Below are 20,121 nucleotides of genomic sequence, written 5' to 3'. Positions count from 1 at the left end.
TAAAAATCATGTTTTTTTCATGAACACGACCCGTGTTCAATTCAGCCTAAGCGGGGCATGACCTGTGTTGCTCTCAGTATGCTATTCCCCACTTTTTGAACTTAAAAATTCCTTCTCTTTGAAATGAAATGCTTCTGCATCCCAAGGTCCGTTTTTTGGTTTGAAAACAATGACAAAATACATTTGGAATATTAAAAACCATAAAAAAGAAAAAAAAATGCAAAGAGCGATATGTTTTAACGAAAAATGACGAAAATACCCCCAGTTTGCCTCCTGGTTAGCTGCCCTTGTTTTAAGTCGTTGGCTCGACTTTGCCCCCGAGTATGCTTCAGTCTTGGTACGTGGGGTTCTCCAACACATCAACCTCCTCCTTCTTCACTTCGATTCCTTCATAAAACGACTTCAATCTATGACCATTAACTTTGAATGTTTTACCGGTTTGCTTGCTCGTGATTTCCACCGCACCATGGTCAAATACCCTTTTGACCACGAAAGGACCAACCCATCTTGATCGTAACTTCCCTGAAATTAACTTGAACCTTGAGTGGTAAAGAAGCACCTTTTGTCCTTGCACAAAAGTCTTCCAGAAGATCATTTTGTCATGGTACGCTTTCGTCTTTTCTTTATAAATCATGTTGCTTTCGTACGCATCATTCTGAATCTCCTCTAACTCTTGAATGTCTAGCTTCCTTTTGTTTCCCACCTCATCTTCATTCATGTTGAATTTCTTTACAGCCCAAAAAGCTTTATGTTCAAGCTCAACCGGAAGATGGCATGCTTTTCCAAACACTAGCCTATATGGGGACATACTAATGGGGGTTTTAAAGGCAGTATGGTATGCCTATAAGGCATCATCTAGCCTTATGCTCCAATCTGTTCGGTTTGGGTTGACCGTTTTCTCCAAGATGCTTTTGAGTTACCTGTTTGAGATCTCGGCTTGTCCATTTGTTTGGGGATGATAAGCTGTTGAGACTTTGTGTGTCACGCCATACTTCTTCAAAACAGCTTCGAGCATCCGATTGCAGAAACGGGTCCCGCGGTCACTTATGAGCACCTTTGGTGTGCCAAACCGTGAGAAAATCTGTACCTTAAGAAAATCTACCACAACTTTGGAATCATTAGTACGGGTGGCCTTAGCCTCCAACCATTTGGACACATACAACATACACGTTTTGAAATCGTGTTTTAAGTAAATAATATTATGAAATATTATGTGAATTTGAATGTTGAGTTCTAACATATAGTTTTTACTAGAATTGAGGTAAAACTATGTTTAGAATCATTTAGAAAGTATTGGAAGTCTTATGAGATTCCAATCAAATGTCAAATAGTGAAATTTAGCAAAAATATAAAATTTGAAATAAGTAAAATTTTATTATTGAGAGTTGTAGATAATCTCGTTAGAAACATTTAGGCGAAAACCTCATCGAAATCTGAGTTATAACGAAGAAGTTATGATCAATCGAAGATTCGCGACAAAACTGGCACGGCACCGAATGACGTAAAAACTGAGTTTTTGATAAACTAATTTTTAGCCTTAGTAATCTAAATGAAATTCTTAGTATTCGTTAAACCGAGAAGTTCGATAAAAAGAACGCCAAAATCTGACTTCGTATGAGGAAGTTATGATTTTTCTAAGTTTCAACTTAGCAGTAGACAGTTAAAAACTCGAATTTTAGATCGAGTGATTTTTAGCCGACACAACCTAAACGAGAATTGAAGATCTCCTCAATAGTAGTACAACGGTAAAAAGTCTAACGAAAACGGATGTCGGATGAAGAAGTTATGAATTTTTAACGGATTTACGAGTCCCGGTCTATTAAAAATAATAATATTAAAAATAAATTCAAAATTAGCCGATGAAGTCTAAACGAAAGTTGTAGAGCATAATTTTACCTACCCGTACATATAAAGAACGTTAAAAATAGAGCCCGTATGTGAATGTTATGGATTTTAGAAGTTTTGGGCCCATTTTCCGAGAATCTCGCATGGATAAGATCCAATCTCGGTGAGTCACCCGCCTCGTGTCCGATCAGATGACGAGTCCGATGCGCGGCCCAATAGTCTTCCGACGCGTGTACAGCCTTCAGTCCAATAGGCGTCTGGCGCATGTTGTCTCTGTGGCCTGTCCGAAGCGAGCCGGCTGCCCCAGCGAACCGAGCCTCGTTGCTGCGACACATGCTTCCTTCTCCCTGCTTCGGATCCGAGGCTCGCTGCTATATAAGGCTGCGAGACCTCCTGGGTATTTTGAGAATTTTGGCACTTTTTCACCCTTTTTCAATATTTTTAGTATTTTGACTTCCCCCGAAGCCCCGGTAGTATTTCTAACACCCAAAACACGCCCCGAAGTGCCCGAAGACCCCGAAAAATTTATCTTTTCGGTTTTGAAGCCCTGCCTTCGCAGAACCCGGTTTTCAATTAAGCTCCCGATTTTCAACATAGAAAGTCATATTTAAAGCCAAAGTGTTGCCCAAATTACTATTTTGACCCCCGGTTAATTCAAGGTGAGTTTAATATATAGGAACAATTGTATGTTATGTTTTATATGTGTTATGTGCTTTTCAGTGTTATTATTCCGAGTTATTTTCCCGTGTTATTTTATTCGCTATTTTTATAGCAAAAGTAATACCTTTGACCATGTGATCAGTGAAGGGACTTAGATTCACATTGGTACTGGTACGTAGCCTCTGGCCATGTAGAGCATGTCTCCATAAGAGAATGACTTTTATTCTATGGCATTGGCAAATGGTTAGACAGGGCTATAAGCCTGAAATCTACCAAGATGTTAATCAGAAATCTTATGTCTTCTGTGCCATTTGGGCCGAAGCTTTATTGATGTATATCAACTATGGAAATTGTTATGTCATTGATTGATATGGAAAGCTTAATACATGATTCACATATGCCTTTGTTGCTCCTTGTTTCTCTTTGCTTCTGCCATATTGAAGTATATATATATATGACATAACGTTATATTGTATCTATTATTGAACTCACTAAGCGTCACCGCTTACCTTATTAATGTTTAATAATTACAGGAGATAAGTAAACAGTATGATCGTATACTATTCGAAGATTTAGAATAGTTTGTAATTGTACTTTGTACTTCAGTTTATGTTTGTATAAATTACAATTTCCTGGGTAGTTATGTATTATATAACACTTTGTAATAGTCGGTTTGTATCCAGTAGTTTGTAACCTCTTTATCAATGTAAAATATTGCTTTGATGAATATGCAAGTAGCATGTTTTGGAGTAATTAGTATTGTGAAGTATGAAAGTTTGGGTCTTTCAGAAATACGAAAGTTGGGGTCTTTGAATCATGGTATCAGAGCAGTAGTTTAAGCGAACTAAATGCCACGGATTGGTATTTAGACTTAAACTATTGGAAGTTCAATATATGAACTGAATCATTATAAGTATATGGATACAAACCATAGGAAAGACTTAAGTGAAGTATTAGGTTATAATAAATCCTAATATTCTAAAATACTATATTACTCCTAAATTTCAGAACGATGGTTGAACAAGTAAGTAGCCATACCCCTGAGGTTGGTGGAGGTCCTCAACCCGAGGAAGTGAACACTCCAGTAACTCCTCGTGAGGAGCGACTCTTGGGTAAACTTACTGGTGTTATTCGACAGACTCTCGAAGAACACAAAAAGAATGGTGATAAAGGAAAAAGAGAAAACCACTGGAGAATCTTCAAAAGGAGAGGTGAAGTATCCTTCGTTCAAAGATTTCAAGAGTAGTGGTGCTACAGAGTTTTCCGGTGTTCTCAATCCCATTATGTTCTTACTTGGATCCAGAACACAGAAAAATTGTTTCGTATTTCTCATGTGGATAATGAAGACAAGGCTAATTATGCTTCCGCAATGCTCATCGGAGAAGCCTTGGTCTGGTGGGAAGCAACATATGAAGCTCTCAATGGGTTTGACCAGGAGAATTTAGCTTGAGAAATGTTTAAAACTCATTTGCTAGAGAAGTATTGTCCTCTAGACATGAGGAGAAGATTGGAGAAGGAATTCCTCGAGCTTAAACAAGGAGGAATGACTGTGAATGAGTATGAAACTCAGTTTAATCAAAGAGCAAGGTTTGCTACAAAGTATATTCCAACTGAAGACGAGAAAATTCAGTTGTTCATGGAGGGACTACGACATGAAATCCATTATTTTGTAGCCAATCGGGATGTTCTGTCATTTGATAAAGTTGTTGAGTATGCTCGAAGGCGTGAGCATGACTTAGAGATACGTGGAGCCACTCTTATTGTTCCAAAGCATCCACGCACTGAAAGAACTATTCCTGTTTCCACTATTCCAGCAGCTCAATCTGTTCGAACTAATCCTAGCAAGTAAGTGCAATCTCAGAGTGCTTTTCATGGTCGCGACAGGTCACAATCTTTTTCTATTTAATCACCTTCATGTCGTGTTTGTGGAAGGAATCATTCGGGCCAATGCAAAATAGACAAGGAATCCATTGTCTGTTATGGATGTGGAGAAAAGGGTCATATAAAGCCAGCTTTCTCAAGGAAGGATGTGACTTGCTATGCATGTGGTATTACTGGCCACAAGAAGCGTTTTTGCCTTACTCTTACCAGCCAAGTGACGGGAAGTCAAGCTTCTGTTCAACAACCGGCGAGAAGTCAAGTCCATGTCCAACAACCAAAGAATACTCCAGCTAAAAAGGAGGAGGTTCCAAAAGCTAAGGGTCGTGCATTCCAGATTACCACAGAGGAAGCACGCGAGGACCCGAATGTTGTGACGGGTACATTTCTTGTGAACTCTAGACCTGCTCATATCTTATTTGATTCTGGTGCCTCAGATTCTTTTGTATCCTATGAATTTGCGCATTCTTTTCAAACTGCTTGCTAAGCACTCGCGCAACCATTTCACGTAGATACTGCGGGAAGTATATCATTACTTGCTGATAAAATCTATAGGGATTGTGTCATAGAAATTGAAGGCTATAATTTTCTTGCTAACCTAATCCCTATCTCCTTGCCCAACTTCGATATTATTTTCGGCATGGATTGGTTGTCAAAGAACCATGCAGAACTCTTGTGTTATGAAAAGATGGTACGCATTCCTATTGAAGGGGAAGATCCTATTCATGTCTACGGTGAGCAAAGGATCTTAGAAATAATCACTTTCCTCAAAGCTCGTAAATTTATATCGAAAGGTTGCCCTATCTATCTGGCCTATACAGTTCTCATCTCCAGAAAGGAGAATAAAACTGTAAATGATGTTCCCATTGTTAACGAATATCCTGATTTTTTCCCCGATGATCTGCCTGGACTTCCTCCGGACAAGCAAGTAGAATTCTGAATTGACCTTGTGCCCGGTGCTGCTCCGATTGCAAAGACTCCTTATCGTCTTGCGCCAGTCGAGATGAAAGAAATGATGATCCAACTACAAGAATTACTTGACAAAGGCTTTATCCGACCGAGTACCTCTCCCTGGGGTGCTCCGGTATTGTTTGTCAAGAAGAAGGATGGATCAATGCGGATGTGCATTGATTATCGTGAGCTGAACAAGATGACTATCAAGAACAAGTACCCACTACCTCGCATCGATGATTTGTTCGATCAACTTCAGGGTGTTAGCTATTTCTCAAAGACTGATTTGAGGTCTGGCTATCATTAGTTGAAAGTACAAGAGCAGGATGTACCAAAGACTGTTTTCCGTACTCGTTATGGGCATTTCGAATTCCTTGTCATGCCATTCGGTCTGACAAATGCTCCTGCTGTATTCATGGATATGATGAATCAGGCATGTCGCCCACTGCTCGATAAATCTGTCATCGTATTCATTGATGATATTCTAATCTATTCCAAGTCTGAAGCTGATCATGTCGTTCATATTCGTGAAATCTTAGAACTTCTTCGAAAGGAAAAACTTTATGCTAAATTCTCGAAATGTGAATTTTGGCTTCGCCAAGTTCAATTTCTCAGCCATGTTATTTATGGTGACGGTGTATCCGTAGATCCTACCAAAATCGAAGCCATTCAAAATTGGGAAGTGCCCCGTAATGCTTCCGAAATTCATAGTTTCATGGGTCTTGCAGGTTATTACCGAAGATTCATTAAATACTTTTCTCGTATAGTTATACCTCTCACTAGTCTAACTCAAAAGGAAGCAAAGTTCGAATGGGGTGAAGCCCAAGAAAAAGCTTTCTTGATTTTAAAAGATCTTTTGACTCATGCTCCCATCTTATCACTCCCAGAAGGTGATGCTGATTTCTCCGTGTATAGTGATGCTTCAAGATGGGGACTCGGTTGTGTGTTGATGCAGCGTGGTAAAGTGATAGCCTATGCCTCAAGACAACTGAAAGATTATGAAAAGAATTATCCCACCCATGATCTCGAACTCGCTGCAGTGGTATTTGCCCTAAAACTTTGGAGACATTATCTTTTTGGTACGAAATGCCAATTGTTTATCGACCACAAGAGTCTCAAGTATATATTCAGTCAGCAAACTCTGAATATGAGACAACAACGAGCCATGGAGCTAATCAAAGACTATGACTACGAAATCCTGTACCATCCTGGAAAGGCTAATGTGGTTGCCGGTGCACTTAGCATGAAGGTTTATCGTAATAGTATGCGCTATACTATTACTCACACTACGGTGAAGTTCACTATTCTTGATGAACTAGAGAAGTGGAAAGTTGAGGCCTTAAAGCCAGAAAATGTAAAGAAGGAAGGAAGGTTTTGACCCAGTACCGCCCCAACAGTCGTGTTGCTCACGTTACACATAATCTCAAATGGAAGCTCTCAATTAGGTGGTTTGTTGATTGGCGCGGAGGTGAGTAAATCCTTCAAACGATCAAAGACATCCTTGCATGGCTGAGTAAACGCAAATTCAGCATCTTTTTGGAGTAGTTGACACGTCGGCACTGTAATCTTTGAAAAATCTTTGATGAACCGCCGATAGAAACCTGCATAACCAAGAAACGAACGAACTTCCCGAACATTTGTCGGGTAAGGAAGACTCTTGATAACATCTATCTTGGATTTGTCATCTTCCAAGCCTTTTTGGGACACAATATGACCTAAAATCAATCCTTTGTCCACCATGAAATGGCATTTTTCATAGTTAAGCACAAGGTCTGTGTCAATGCACCTTTGCAAAAATTTTGCTAGATTACTCAAACATTCATCAAAGGAGTTTCCATAGACTGTGAAATCATCCATGAAAACTTCAATGATGTTTTCAACATATTCAGAAAAAATGCTCATCATGCATCTCTGAAATGTCGCGGGTGCATTGCATAGACCAAAAGGCATACGCCTATAAGCAAATGTGCCAAAGGGACAAGTGAAGGTGGTTTTCTCTTGGTCTTCCGGGGCTACTGGAATTTGATGAAAACCCGAGAAACCATCCAAACAACAGTAGTGAGATTTACCCGCCAATCTCTCTAACATTTGGTCAATAAATGGCAAGGGAAAATGGTCTTTTCTCGTTAAGGCATTCAACTTTCTATATTCAATACAAACCCTCAACCCGTTTTTCAAACGGGTGGGCACCAAATCTCCCTTGGAATTCTTAACCACTGTGACACCGGCTTTTTTCGGGACTACCTGAACGGGGCTCACCCATTTACTGTCTGAGATAGGGTAGATCATACCTGCATCCAAAAGCTTCATGATTTCTTTCTTTACCACCTCCATCATGGGTGGAGTCAGTCTCCTCTACGCCTCTCGAGTTGGTTTGAAATCTTCCTCCATGAGAATCTTATGCATACACAAATAAGGGCTCAACCCTTTTATATCAGCAATTGTCCACCCAATAGCTTTCTTAAACTTCTCCAATAGGGTCACCAACTCATCTTCTTCCGCAACAGATAAGTTGTTGGAGATTATCATTGGTAATGTCTTTTCCTCTCCAAGATAGGCGTACTTGAGATGGTCGGGAAGAGCCTTCAACTCAAGAATCGGTGGTTGTACTATGGAGGGAAGAAGTTTCGGATTGGAACTTTTTAGCTTCATGCGGGGTGGTTCAACTCTCATGGGTTGTGCTTTTTCCAAGGAATTGATTACTCCAATCAATTCATCCTCCAATATATACTTGTCAGCCAAATTCTTAATCTCTGTCTCATCAAAGTGTTTGCTCAAGATGGTGGTTAGCACATCTTGGATTGACATCTCAAAGCAATCATTAGTACATGTATCAATAACATCTATGAAGTTTAAAGAATGAATATCACTAGGATATCGCATGGCTTCAAAGATATTAAAGTTTATCACCTCACCATCGAACTCTATAGACTAAGTACCATTGGCTACATCTATTTTTGTTTTTGAGGTACTCATAAAAGGTATCCCCAAAAGGATGGAGTTTGATTGTGGGGTGTTTTCATCACCCATATCCAAAATATAAAATTTAGTAGGAAATGCAAGTTCATTAACTTGTACTAACACGTCCTCCAATACACCTTTCGGGTGTACCAAAGACTGGTCGGCAAGTTGAATGATAACTCTGGTTTTTGATAAAGGTCCAATTCCCATTGTCTTATAACCTGAATAGGGTAAAACATTAATTGATGCTCCAAGATCAAACATGGCACGTGGTACAAAAAGGTTGCCCATTTTACAAGGAACCATGAAAACACCCGGGTCCTTGCATTTTTTTGGTAGCCGCTTTTGTAACACGGCTGAGACATTTTCACCAACTTTCACAGTTTGATTTCCTTTAAGCTTTTTCTTAGATGTGTAAAGTTCCTTGAGGAACTTAGCATATCTAGGAATCTGTGTAATAGCATCTAAAAGAGGGATATTGATTTCAACCTTTCGAAACATGGACATGATTTCATCATCTTCCCGTTCTCTTTTGGTGCTTGCTAACCTTGAAGGAAATGGATTTGGTGTGACTTTTACCTCGGTCTCTATGAGCTTCTTTGACTTGGAAGTACTTTTCCTTTCCTCTTCTTTGATAGCTTCTTCCACCTCTATCTCCTTCTCTTTCTCTTCTTCATCCGGCATCCTTGGACCTTCATAGCTTTTCCCACCTCTTAGAGTAATGACACAAACATTGTGTTTCGGGTTCTTCTCCGTTTAAGATGGTAGCTTGCCTTGTGATTTCATCTTACTCACGGATTGAGCAAGTTGTGACACTTGTTGCTCCAAGCTTTTTATGCTTGCCTTGGTTTCTTGTTGGAAGCTTTGAGTGCTTGTGGCAAGGCTTTTGACAATATCTTCTAGTGACATGCTTGAAGAACCTGCTTGTGGAGGTGGTTGTTGTGGATGCCTTGGCTGGTAATTTTGAGGTTGGAAGGGTGGTCTTTGTTTATTTTGAGGAAATGGTGGTCTTTTCTGGTATTGATGTGATTGGTTTGACTAATAATTTCCTTGTTAATTTCCTCCCTAACCCTGGTTATTGTTCCATCTCTGATCACCTCGTGGTTGCTCATAACCTCTCTGATTTGACCCGAAATATCCCCCCATGACTTTTGCTTATTCATAATTTTCCTCTTGAAGTTGTGGGCACATATCGGTTGGATGCCCCACTTGAGTGCAAATACCGCATGGGCGGGGTGTGGGCTGCACACCTTTATCTTTGGCTAGCATCATAACCACTTTTGTAAGATCGGACAATTGAGCTTCAATCTGAGGAGTTTGAACTTCCTTTACACCTCGGGGTGCATCCGTGTACCATTCTTCATCTTGGCTTGAATGTTTGGAATATTCAGCCATGTTCTTGATTAGATTGTGGATTTTGGTTGGAGTCTTATCGGGTAAAGATCCGCCACTAGAAGCATTGAGAAGTCTTCTTTCCATTGGGGTCATGCCTTCAATGAAGTACTGTAGGAGCTGATACTCGGTAATCCCGTGCTTTGGACAACGGGCACAAAGTTTCTTAAATCTTTCCCAATATGTGTGGAAAGCTTCTCTTTTGTGTTGCTTGATTCCGATAATTTCCCTCCGTAGGGCTGAAGCTTTCATTTCGGGAAAGTACTTATCCAAGAACAACCTTGCAAGGTCTACCCAAGTAGTTACCGTCCCCGGTGGGAGGTCATAAAGCTAGTCTTTGGCTGCATCTTGCACCGCAAAGGGGAATGCCCTAAGCTTGATTTGGTTCTCTGTGACATTGTGTGGTTTCATACCCACACATACTACATGGAACTCCGTGAGGAACTTGTGAGGATCTTCATTCTCCAAACCTCTAAAAGTTGGGAGTAAGTGGATAAGCCCGGATTTTAGTTCAAGGTTTGTGGCAGTTGGATATGTGATACAAAGAGGTTGTTGAGTAACCTCTTGTCTTGACCATTGGGGGAGGGTTTGTTCGGGTGGTGGGTTTGGAGGTGGATTCCCCCCGTTGTTATCTCCCATGGTATGAGTAGTATTTGATGTTTCTGTGGGTGTAGTGTTTGGGATATGATGATTAGGTGAAGAGGGTGGGGTGGTATTATTGGGTGAGTTTGGTTGAGATGAGAGTGATGGGCTTTTTGTTTCTGAGGCTGATACACTTGAGAGGGGTATGTCCTCCCAAATGTTAATGACCGGGGGAGTAGATGACGAAGAAGTACCGAAAACCAGTTGCCTCTTACGAAGCTTGACTTGCTTCCTTAACTTCTTTTCAGTCCTTTCTATCTCCGAGTCAATTGGCAATGTTGTACCTGTACGAAAAGATCTAGGCATAAACAATTAGTAACACCGTGTCCCCGACAACGACGCCAATTTGTTAGGGGTGTCAAACCCAACAAATAAAGGGGTACGATATACTCCAAAAGAATCCCACTATATTGCAACGACAGATAGTACAAGGCAAGTAGGGTCGATCCAGTGAGACACGAGATAATTGGTATATACCTCTTTGCGTAAGGTATTTGTTCACAAAAGATTAAATAAGGGGGTTTTGAGTGTAATGATGTAGCAAACCAATTTAAAACACGAGTAAACAACTAAACTAATGAATTAAGTTTAGATTTTGTAAGGACTCCAACTCCATGTATGACAATCTAGCAATGTGAATCAAAGATGACAAGACATTTGTTTCATTCTATCTAACTTGGTACTTGAAAGTGCTAACAAGCTCTAACACTTTCCATTCACCACATTAATCAATCAAAACAAGCTCTTTGATTAATCCTAACCTTACTAACCTAATCTAACCAAGCTCTTAAAAGTAGATTAAAAGATTGCATTAAGCTTATTGTGAATTTTCCCAACAACACCCAATACTCCTCACAAGCTCGGGAGCATAAGAATGTGTGAAAAGATTTACATTAAATTCATTCATAAGAAATTAATTTAATTCTTATTACTTAGTTCAATTCACAAAACAATTACGGATTTTGCAAAATGAATAACTTGAATGACCTAACCCTAATTCAAATGGCCAATAACGAATCAAACATTCGATTGAAGTAAAATCAGTTTCACTAGATAGAAATTAAACACAAACATCAGGTCATATGATTTGATTCACAACCAAAAAGTCAAAACATGAAATTGGAGAAGTTAGGGTTCTAGCCACACATGGCTACAACAAGATCACAAGTCTAAAAGATGAAATTAAGTGCAATTACAACTTACAAAAATGAGAATTAATGTTTCCAAATGATTAACGGACAATCCTTGCAAAAACCTTCGAATTCTCCTCTCCAATGGTGCTCTGATATGTTCTGATATCCCCTAAAATGAACCAATTCCCGACATATGAAAGATGGAAAAAACTGCTAAAAGGCAGTTTTTAAGTCGGACACAGCCCGTGTCAAAATAGAGTAAATCAACACGGGTCGTGTTGACTGAAAACATAGCATCAATCCTCGATTCCAACTCCAAAGTATGATGCTCAAAAGTGATCATTTCGACCAACACGCCTCGTGTCCAAATAGGCTAAATGAACATGGGTCGTGTTCAGTGAAGTCAAAATGCATGGAATGGTCAAACACGCCCCGTGTTCGATTTCTAGGCCAATCCCAACACGCCCCGTGTAGCCCTCTGACTCCGAACCCAAACTTTATTCTCTCAATTCTTCTGTTTTGAGTCCGATCATCCCGCAATCTTCACCAATGCCATCCGGCACCTCCAAAAGCACGCTCCAACCTTCGGTTTACCTGAAAGAGACATGAAAGTGTGCAAATAAGGTCGTTCCAGAGACTAACATGATTATGATAATAATGCAAGAATAGTGAAATATAACTAAGCTAAATACATGCATAAAAAGGGACTAAAAGTTGTGCAAAAAGGTGCATAAAATACACCTAACAGTCATCATTTGCGAAGAGATCTGAGATTGGAAGCTTCTAGATTTGATGGAAACGGCTTAATACATTAAGCTGTTTGATTCCTGGCCAACTCGACGAGTTCAGTAAGAGAACTCGGCGAGCTGATGTGAGTTTTCCAGATTTGTGCCTTTAATGGAGAAACTCGACGAGATGAAGGACAACTCGGTGAGTTGGGTCAACTCAGACCATTGACTTTGAGTTTTGTCTTATAATTAAGGGAGTTATGGGCTTAGTATAAGGCCCGTATGGGGTTGGGCTTAATTTGGAAAATTTGTCCATTAGTAGGCTTTGATGGATCTAGTAGTTTTTGGTATTTTGGGCTTGAGTTGTTAATGGGTCATCGGGATACAAATTGTTTGGACTAGAAAGAATGGTTAGGCCTTAAGGCAGGGCCATGTAAGGAGTTTGGGCCTAATTTGGAAAATTTGGCCATTGTTTGATTAGTGGGCCTTTGGGCCTTTCAGATTGTAGTTTGGGTCATGGGCTTGGACAAGGCTAGGTTGGGGATAAAATGGTCCTTTTACCCCAAGTACGGAGTTGTGGTTATGGATTGGAGCCTAATTGTAATTGGGTGTATTATTGATATTGCTAGTTCGGGAAGCCGTCAGGGCAGCAGCTAGGGATTCTTCCAGTGGGCTTCTGCAGTTCAAGGTGAGTATCCTCACTATATCCATGGGTCGAAGGCACCAATGTCGGCCCATTATGTGTTATGTGGTAGGATAAGTGTTCTGTGATATGTGGTATGCTATTTGTCTCTGTGATAGTTGCATGGAAGACCTCGGGGGTGCCGGAGACAGTTGGATATCAGACCATGGGGGGTGCCCATGACATTCCAGGCAAAGACCATAGGGGGAGCCCATGGCATTATGGATAAAGACCATGCGGGGGAGCCCATGACAATTACATGTATGTTATATGATATTCTGGGATTGTATGTTATATGGTATTTTGGGGAACTCACTAAACTTTGTGCTTATGGTTTTCAGTTTATGTTTCAGGTGCTCTAGTTTTCAAATAAAAGGGCTCGGGACGATTGCGGGGCACACACCACATGTTTTCCGCATTCTGTGAATTGCTCTGATTTGATGTTGTTTTTGCTAACTTTTGGTTACCTTGGTTTCATGAGAAAGAAATGTATTAACGATTTATTAATCGAAAAGAAAAAAAATATTTCATGATTTTTGGGGCATTACAAATTAGTATTAGAGCCTTGGTTTGAGGGATTCTGACATACTCTCGAGTGCGTCTGAACTCAAGCTGAGGATTTGGTAAAGCTTTCAAAAGAAAAGTATTTTTAAGAAAACGGTTTTCTAAAATAAGAGAAGTGTGTGGTGTATGCAATCAGCCGTGCTCAAGTAAGTTTTCCCGAAATACCCATGCATGTTATCTATTATGATTTGATTTATGAATCGGTGAATCGCATGTTGGTTAGGTCCAAGGATCTGCTCAGCTGTTGCATGATAGAATGTTAGGAGAGAGGCCTTTATATGTGTATTGTATGAGCTGTTAGACTTGCATGCTAGAGCTGATTAGTCAGTGACAGATTAGATTGATATGTGTGATGCTTAGTAGTCTTGAGAGTATCGAATGCTATGCTGTAATGGGAATATCTATTGGTATCAGTAGCTGCTAAGTGTATGCTTTAAAAATTGTATACGGTTAGGATCTTATAGCACTAGAATAATTGATTTGGCCTTATTTCTTGTTCCCTGTTTGGTTGTGGCTCTAGGGTAGAGTTTATTATTCGACAGTCTGTTTGATCCTATTATGTGTATAATTTGCATGCATAAGGCACTTGGCAGTAAGGGTGGAATTTCTTGCATCAGTGGTAGTGTGTATGGTGAATGAGCTATGATAGTTCTATAGATTGGAGTGTTACTGCACGAATGTTGCTTGCTTTGTGATTTGTGGAACTCTTGGATGATGGAAGTCAGCTACTAAGTGAATATATCGGTATTCATGAGGTGGATGACTGGAATTATCAGGTGTTCTTCAGCAATTGATGGCAGGGTGAGGTCGGGAACCTAGGGGAAGCCTAGGAAGTGCTTTGGCGGGTTTTGTGTTGTTGTTTAGCGAATATTTGTGCATCAGTGGAGTAGGTGACTTAGAGGATTCAGGATGATCCTTGAGGAAAGTATGGATACGTGTGGAAGGTAGTATTGGGCCCATACTACTGAAAGCATAGGATCCATACTCAAATCGGGGAAAGTCCTGGAGAATCTAGGAAGCTTGGGGAATAGGATTCGTGAGTATGTTATGATCTCTTGCTTGATGGTATTTCAGTTTGGTGATTCCAGGAAGGGGTTAGGTTTTGGTTCCGACTCAAGTAAAGGTACTCAGCTGATTAGGGCATCTCCAACCCACCCCCATACTCCATTTCTTCCCCCATTTCTCCCCCCATTCTTCTCCAACCCTACCCCATTTCCACCTCCATTTTTGGAGATATGAATAGTATTCCCTCATATATGGGGGAATACTATTCATATCTCCAAAAATGGAGGTGAAGTTTGGTTGTCAATTTTAGTCCCTCTCAATTTTATTTTATACATTTCTAGTTTATTTTATCTACAAATTATAATTTAAATGCAATATTTAATATTTATAATATTTATAATATATTTATAATATCATGTTGTATACTAATTTATATTAATTAATCATAAATATAGAGTTTAATTAGTAGAGGGGTGTATTTGACAATATATATATATATATATATATATATATATATATATATATATATATATATATATATATATATATATATATAAAAGTTATAAAAATGGAATATTCCAAAAATATACTTTTTGGGGTAAAAAATAGGATAGAAAATGAAGTAGGGTTGGAGATGAAACATTGTTTACTCCATTTTTTACTCTATTTATGGGAGAAAAAATGGAGATGGTCTTAGCGAGCAGATGCGAGAATTCATCTCGTCGGAGATTACCCGTGGTGTTTTGACATGCACATTAAAAATTAGATGGCCTATTGCGTAAAAAATAAATATGAATGGTCAAATCGGACCAAACCCGTAACATCATTGTGCTATGACATTATATATATATATATATATATATATATATATATATATATATATATATATATATATATATATATATATATATATATATATATATATATATCGTATTTGAGGTGTTTTTAGGCTATGTTTATGTGGATTTTATTCTCATCATATTATTTAAAGTTTTGTTGTAGTTGAATGTTTTAATTGTATATCAAATTCGGGTATATCACTTCAAAAGATTTTATGTGTATATTATGTCATATATGTGTTTTTAATATTTAAAAAAATAAATTAATTGAATTTTTATACAAATAATTGTCAATGAATAAATAATAAAGTGACAAATATATGCTATTATTTTTAATAGACAAATTTTTATGTGCAGCAAAATAGTGATAATTATATATTTTGTAAAATGTAGTTTTAATTTAACAATATTAAGTTAACGAATTGTATAAAGCTAAAAACAAAAACTTAATAAAGATATATGATAGAATTCGATAATACAATTGATTAACATTAATGAAAAGTTAATTTATTTTAAAAAAAATAATGATATTTTTATATATTTAAGAAAAACTATTCATGTTGTAAGTAAATAATTGGCAGATACAAAGGATACATTTTATTTGATTGGTGAGATACAGAACTATGAATAGTAAACTAGTTGGCTTTGAACTCGCGTCGTACCATATCGACAGGGACAAGAGCCTGGGAATCGTTTATATTGTGAAGCTCTGCAAGCATTATCGTCCCTTCGGGGACATCCGATAAAATTGGAACGATACAGAGAAGATTAGCATGGCCCCTGCGCAAGGATGACACGCACAAATCGAGAAATGGTCCAAATTTTTTTACCCCCTTCATCGTCTTCGCCGAAACCCTAATTCCAGTCGGAACGCCTGAGAAATTTCTTACACAGTAAAGTTTTTCTTTTTTGTTCCTTATGTTGTTTCATCACCTCCCTGTTTTTCTTTTTTGTTCCTTATGTTGTTTCATCACCTCCCTGTTGTGGATTTTGAGGAGGCATCTAACAGCAATTGTTCTTCCAAAGGTTGGTAAATCTATCTCTGTTCGTTTATTCGCTGAAATGGTCCAATTTTTTTTACCCCCATCGTCGTCTTCGCCGATATGTGAGTCCGAGTTCCAATTTCAGATTCTTTGTTTATCTACCTGTGCGCAAGGTATTGTTTTATCAAGCTAAATATGTGTGTGTGTGTGTGTTCGCTTATGTGCTAATGTATGATTCACTTTTGCAACTTAAGTTTTTTAGTTCATTGCTTGAAGGGGTTTCAACCAGATAGACAGCTTCATGAACATCTTTGCTTAATTGTTTTAGGATACGACACTAACTTAGGTACTGAACATGCTGATTTGTACTGACAATGCATCGATTTGTCCAATGCCCACCTACTGTTTGATGGAATTTCTGAATGAATTGTCGTTCTTTGGAACATTTTGATTCATGGGTATGTTTTGAATGGTCCTTATGCTGGGATTTTTCTGTATCATCAATGGTAATTTCACATTCCCGTAGGTTGGTGCTCTTAAATCTTGGTGGGAGAAATCAAGGTGACATGTGACTGCCGAAGGATTTAAGTGACAAAAAAATAACACAGTGACCGGTTAAACAGGTTATAGGGAAAATGTTTAAAGCTTTGCATATTTGTGTAGATGATCACTTTGTTGTATAAATTGGTAAAAATGAGAAAAGTTGTATATAATGCAATTAATCAGATTTGAACTGTTATACTAGTTTATGAGGTTGTGGTGATGAATCTGCCAATCTGGTCAATTTACTTGTCATACCAAGTTGCAGATTATGATGTTTTGTATGATTTTGTTCTGTGATACCCTGTTAGTTTTTTGATGATAAACAAGTTAATTGTGTGTTTATGGATTAAAAAAGAGGAAAATTGTGTATGCTTTGATTAAATAAATGTCAAAAGATAGACCGTTGATTTATTGGTTATATGCATAGATCCTTGAGCAAAAATATCTATTGATAGAATCATGGAAAATAAATTGGTACACAGGGTGCACCATTCAAAATTTCAAATGCTACATCTCATGCTGTATGAAGAATAGCACAACTTTGTCAACAGCATCCTCTTTTTGAGTATAAATAGATGATGAAAGAATGTATGGTTTCCGATAATATGACGCCCCGAAAGTAATTACTTTACTTTTTTTCCAAATGTTAGGGATTTATGCTAACTATTTGAAATGGTGACTAATAAGGTAGTTCCCTAAATGGCTAAATAGAAACGCTTACTTGACATATTCAACTATAGTAAAGATAAAAACAAAGCAAAACAAGGACATGTACATCCACATCAATATCTTCTATTTGATGTGTTTTGAACTTGATGTGCAGTTGTGCTCGTGTAGCGGTGTCTGGTTTCAAGAACGACATGGTAACAACAGAGCTTCAAGCCTTCAATTGTTTGCAACATATATGTTTTTTACCATAGTTTTCATCAAAATGTGTTGTATATATATTGAATAGTTGTTGAAATATTACTTTAATTGGATGTATCAATGGTGTTATTTCATTTATTTGCAATTTGTATTTGCTGTTTTGAAACCTAATAAGCAACGACTTTATGTTATGTTTCTATGTTGGCTTTTTATATAGGAGATTGGAGAGGAATTGTTCCGAATATATTTCTTATAATTATATTTATGCTAGTATAATACAATAACTATATTTATTATGTTTTACAATATCTTCGTTGTTTTATTTATCTTATGATAAAAAAAATAAGTTTGAAACTAAATTTTTGAATATTAATAAAGTTAGTAGAAATGATTCGTTGGAAATATAAAATAATACTAGTTGTTTGATAATAATTATCATTTATACGGATTGTATATGATGAATAAATAGACTAGTTTTAAAGGTCTTAATAAATCTTTTGCAATTATATATTTTGTATAAAAATATATATTTTGTATAAAAATATAGTAGTTTTTTATTGATAAAAGTTTAAAAGGTTGTATATAAGGATATACGATCAATATTCAATAATGAAATAATCAACTAATAAATTAACTATTTAAAAAAAAAATAGATAAAGTGTCTACAAACTCTATATTCCGAGATTTGGATAGAAATCTTGATTGCCAATAATCAGATAATTCCTAGATTTAAAAGTTACGTTATAATTTTGAAGGCGTTTAATTTGATTGGCTAGAATACAAAACCATGAACAGTAAACTAGTTGGCATTGTACTCTCTTCGTCCCATATCGACTAGAAGAAGAACATGCGATTCCTTTATATAATGGAGCTCTGCATATCATATCGTCCCTTCGGGGACATCCGATAAAATTGGAACGATAAAATTGTACTCTCTTAGTTAATTAAATTGCTCGAAGAGAAATTCACAGCTTCACTCACATCTTTGCTCAATTGCTCTAGGATACCAGTACGACATCAATTTGGGTATCAACTATCAAACTTGTTAATTTGAAGTGGCTCATACAAATACAAGTATTTGCCTACTGTTTGTTTGCTAGAATTTCTAACTGAAATGTCTTTCTTTGGAATTGGTACAATGCTTCTGCAGTTTTGCTGCATTATGAAATGCTTGATAATGGGCTTGTTCCTCATATTTTATTTTTACATTCCGATTTGCTCTCAAACACATTAGTTTTTTGTTCTCAAATGCATAGATAGGTTAGTTTAACCATTTGACTCCTTGTTGATACTAAATAATCTATACATACCCAGGTCATTTTTAGTACAATACAATATAAGTGCTGCTTCTTTTGGCCATCACATTTTTGCTAGTTTGGTAATACTATTGTTTGTGATTTTTTTTAGCAATTGTTGCAACTGATTTTAAAATTGTTATATGTATATCAAACTATTATAACTACATTAATATGGAAGAATCAAAGAAGTAAAAAATCTCAGGATCAAATTAGTTCAAAAACATTTCACAAATCAGGATTGTAAATCGATTACTCTTGTCAACATCTTAACATGAACCGATGAAGAAAAGATTATAAATAAAAACTGAAAACTTACTCTCTCTCTCTCTCTCTCTCTCTCTCTCTCTCTCTCTCTCTCTCTCTCTCTCTCTCTCTCTCTCTCTCTCTCTCTCTCGCTCGCTCGCTCGCTCTCTCTCTCTCTCTCTCTCTCTCTCTGATGGAGCCTATTATGTCGTAGATGAATTGAGTTAATCAAACAGATCCAGGAGCATATATATCTTCAAGTCACAGCTGTGATTTGAGAGTTGAGTCAACTGTTCACAAGAGAAATTGATTGGTCATGAACTGTTCTTGAATCAACAACTTGATCTTGAAATTGATTAGTTCATTGATTCTTTCATATCTAGTTATAATAATTTATATTTACATCTAACAAGTTTAAAATCGGTTGTAATAATTGTTAAAAAAATATGATTTTAGCAGCTAAAGTATGAATTGCAATTTTCCTATACAGCAAGTAGATTGAAAGTTAGTGAAAGTAAGGAGGGAGGATGAGTTAACTTTGTGATTCAAAACTTGAATTGATACTGACCCTGTGATTGTTTAGTGCTAATTGTCATTACATCCAAGGCTAGGCTAGGAAAGGTTTTGTTATAGACTTGCAGATTAGCTGGAAGCCTGTAGCTGTAGGTATAAAATTCAACAAGTGGTGTGGTGATTGGTGAATGTGGATGATAATGGCTTCTGCAGACTGTAGTACCAAAGACAATCTCTTGTCAATTGGTTGTATCTGAAGTAAAGCCTTGCACTCATTCAAAATGAGTGAGGATAAGCATCTTAATAATTAATTGATGTCGATAAAGCTTATCCTAGATCTTGAAAATATTGATGTGAAATTAGAGGATGGGGTCAGGCTTCTATACCAAAGAGT

General features: G+C 37.5%; 1 protein-coding gene, 2 long non-coding RNA genes and 1 other non-coding gene across 5 annotated transcripts; 2 read left to right on the top strand and 2 right to left on the bottom strand.

The window, feature by feature from the left end:
• Positions 1–328: 328 nt before the first annotated feature.
• On the bottom strand, positions 329–1,165 carry LOC111878725 (uncharacterized). Its single transcript, XM_023875227.1, has 2 exons — positions 921–1,165; positions 329–794 (listed from the first exon to the last, which is right to left on the bottom strand). Exons 1-2 carry the CDS (start codon positions 1,163–1,165, stop codon positions 329–331), a joined length of 711 nt encoding a protein of 236 aa, XP_023730995.1.
• Positions 1,166–15,875: 14,710 nt separating this feature from the next.
• On the bottom strand, positions 15,876–16,359 carry LOC122194539 (uncharacterized). The gene is made up of 2 exons (XR_006183680.2): positions 16,255–16,359; positions 15,876–16,213 (listed from the first exon to the last, which is right to left on the bottom strand). It is a non-coding gene; the product is annotated as an uncharacterized LOC122194539 (long non-coding RNA).
• LOC111878798 (U6 spliceosomal RNA) lies at positions 16,004–16,106 on the top strand. Its single transcript, XR_002845937.1, has one exon. It is a non-coding gene; the product is annotated as a U6 spliceosomal RNA (small nuclear RNA).
• A 232-nt stretch (positions 16,360–16,591) lies between the features above and the next one.
• Positions 16,592–17,870, top strand: LOC111878766 (uncharacterized). Of its 2 annotated transcripts, XR_008223712.1 has the most exons (3): positions 16,592–16,721; positions 16,790–16,886; positions 17,630–17,870. It is a non-coding gene; the product is annotated as an uncharacterized LOC111878766 (long non-coding RNA). The 2 variants fall into 2 exon arrangements; XR_008223711.1 differs by having other exon boundaries at positions 16,651–16,886.
• The last annotated feature ends 2,251 nt before the right edge of the window (positions 17,871–20,121 follow it).

Source organism: Lactuca sativa, chromosome 5 (genome assembly GCF_002870075.4).
Source record: "Lactuca sativa cultivar Salinas chromosome 5, Lsat_Salinas_v11, whole genome shotgun sequence".
NCBI lineage: Eukaryota > Viridiplantae > Streptophyta > Magnoliopsida > Asterales > Asteraceae > Lactuca > Lactuca sativa.
This window is presented reverse-complemented; position numbering and strand designations above follow the sequence as displayed.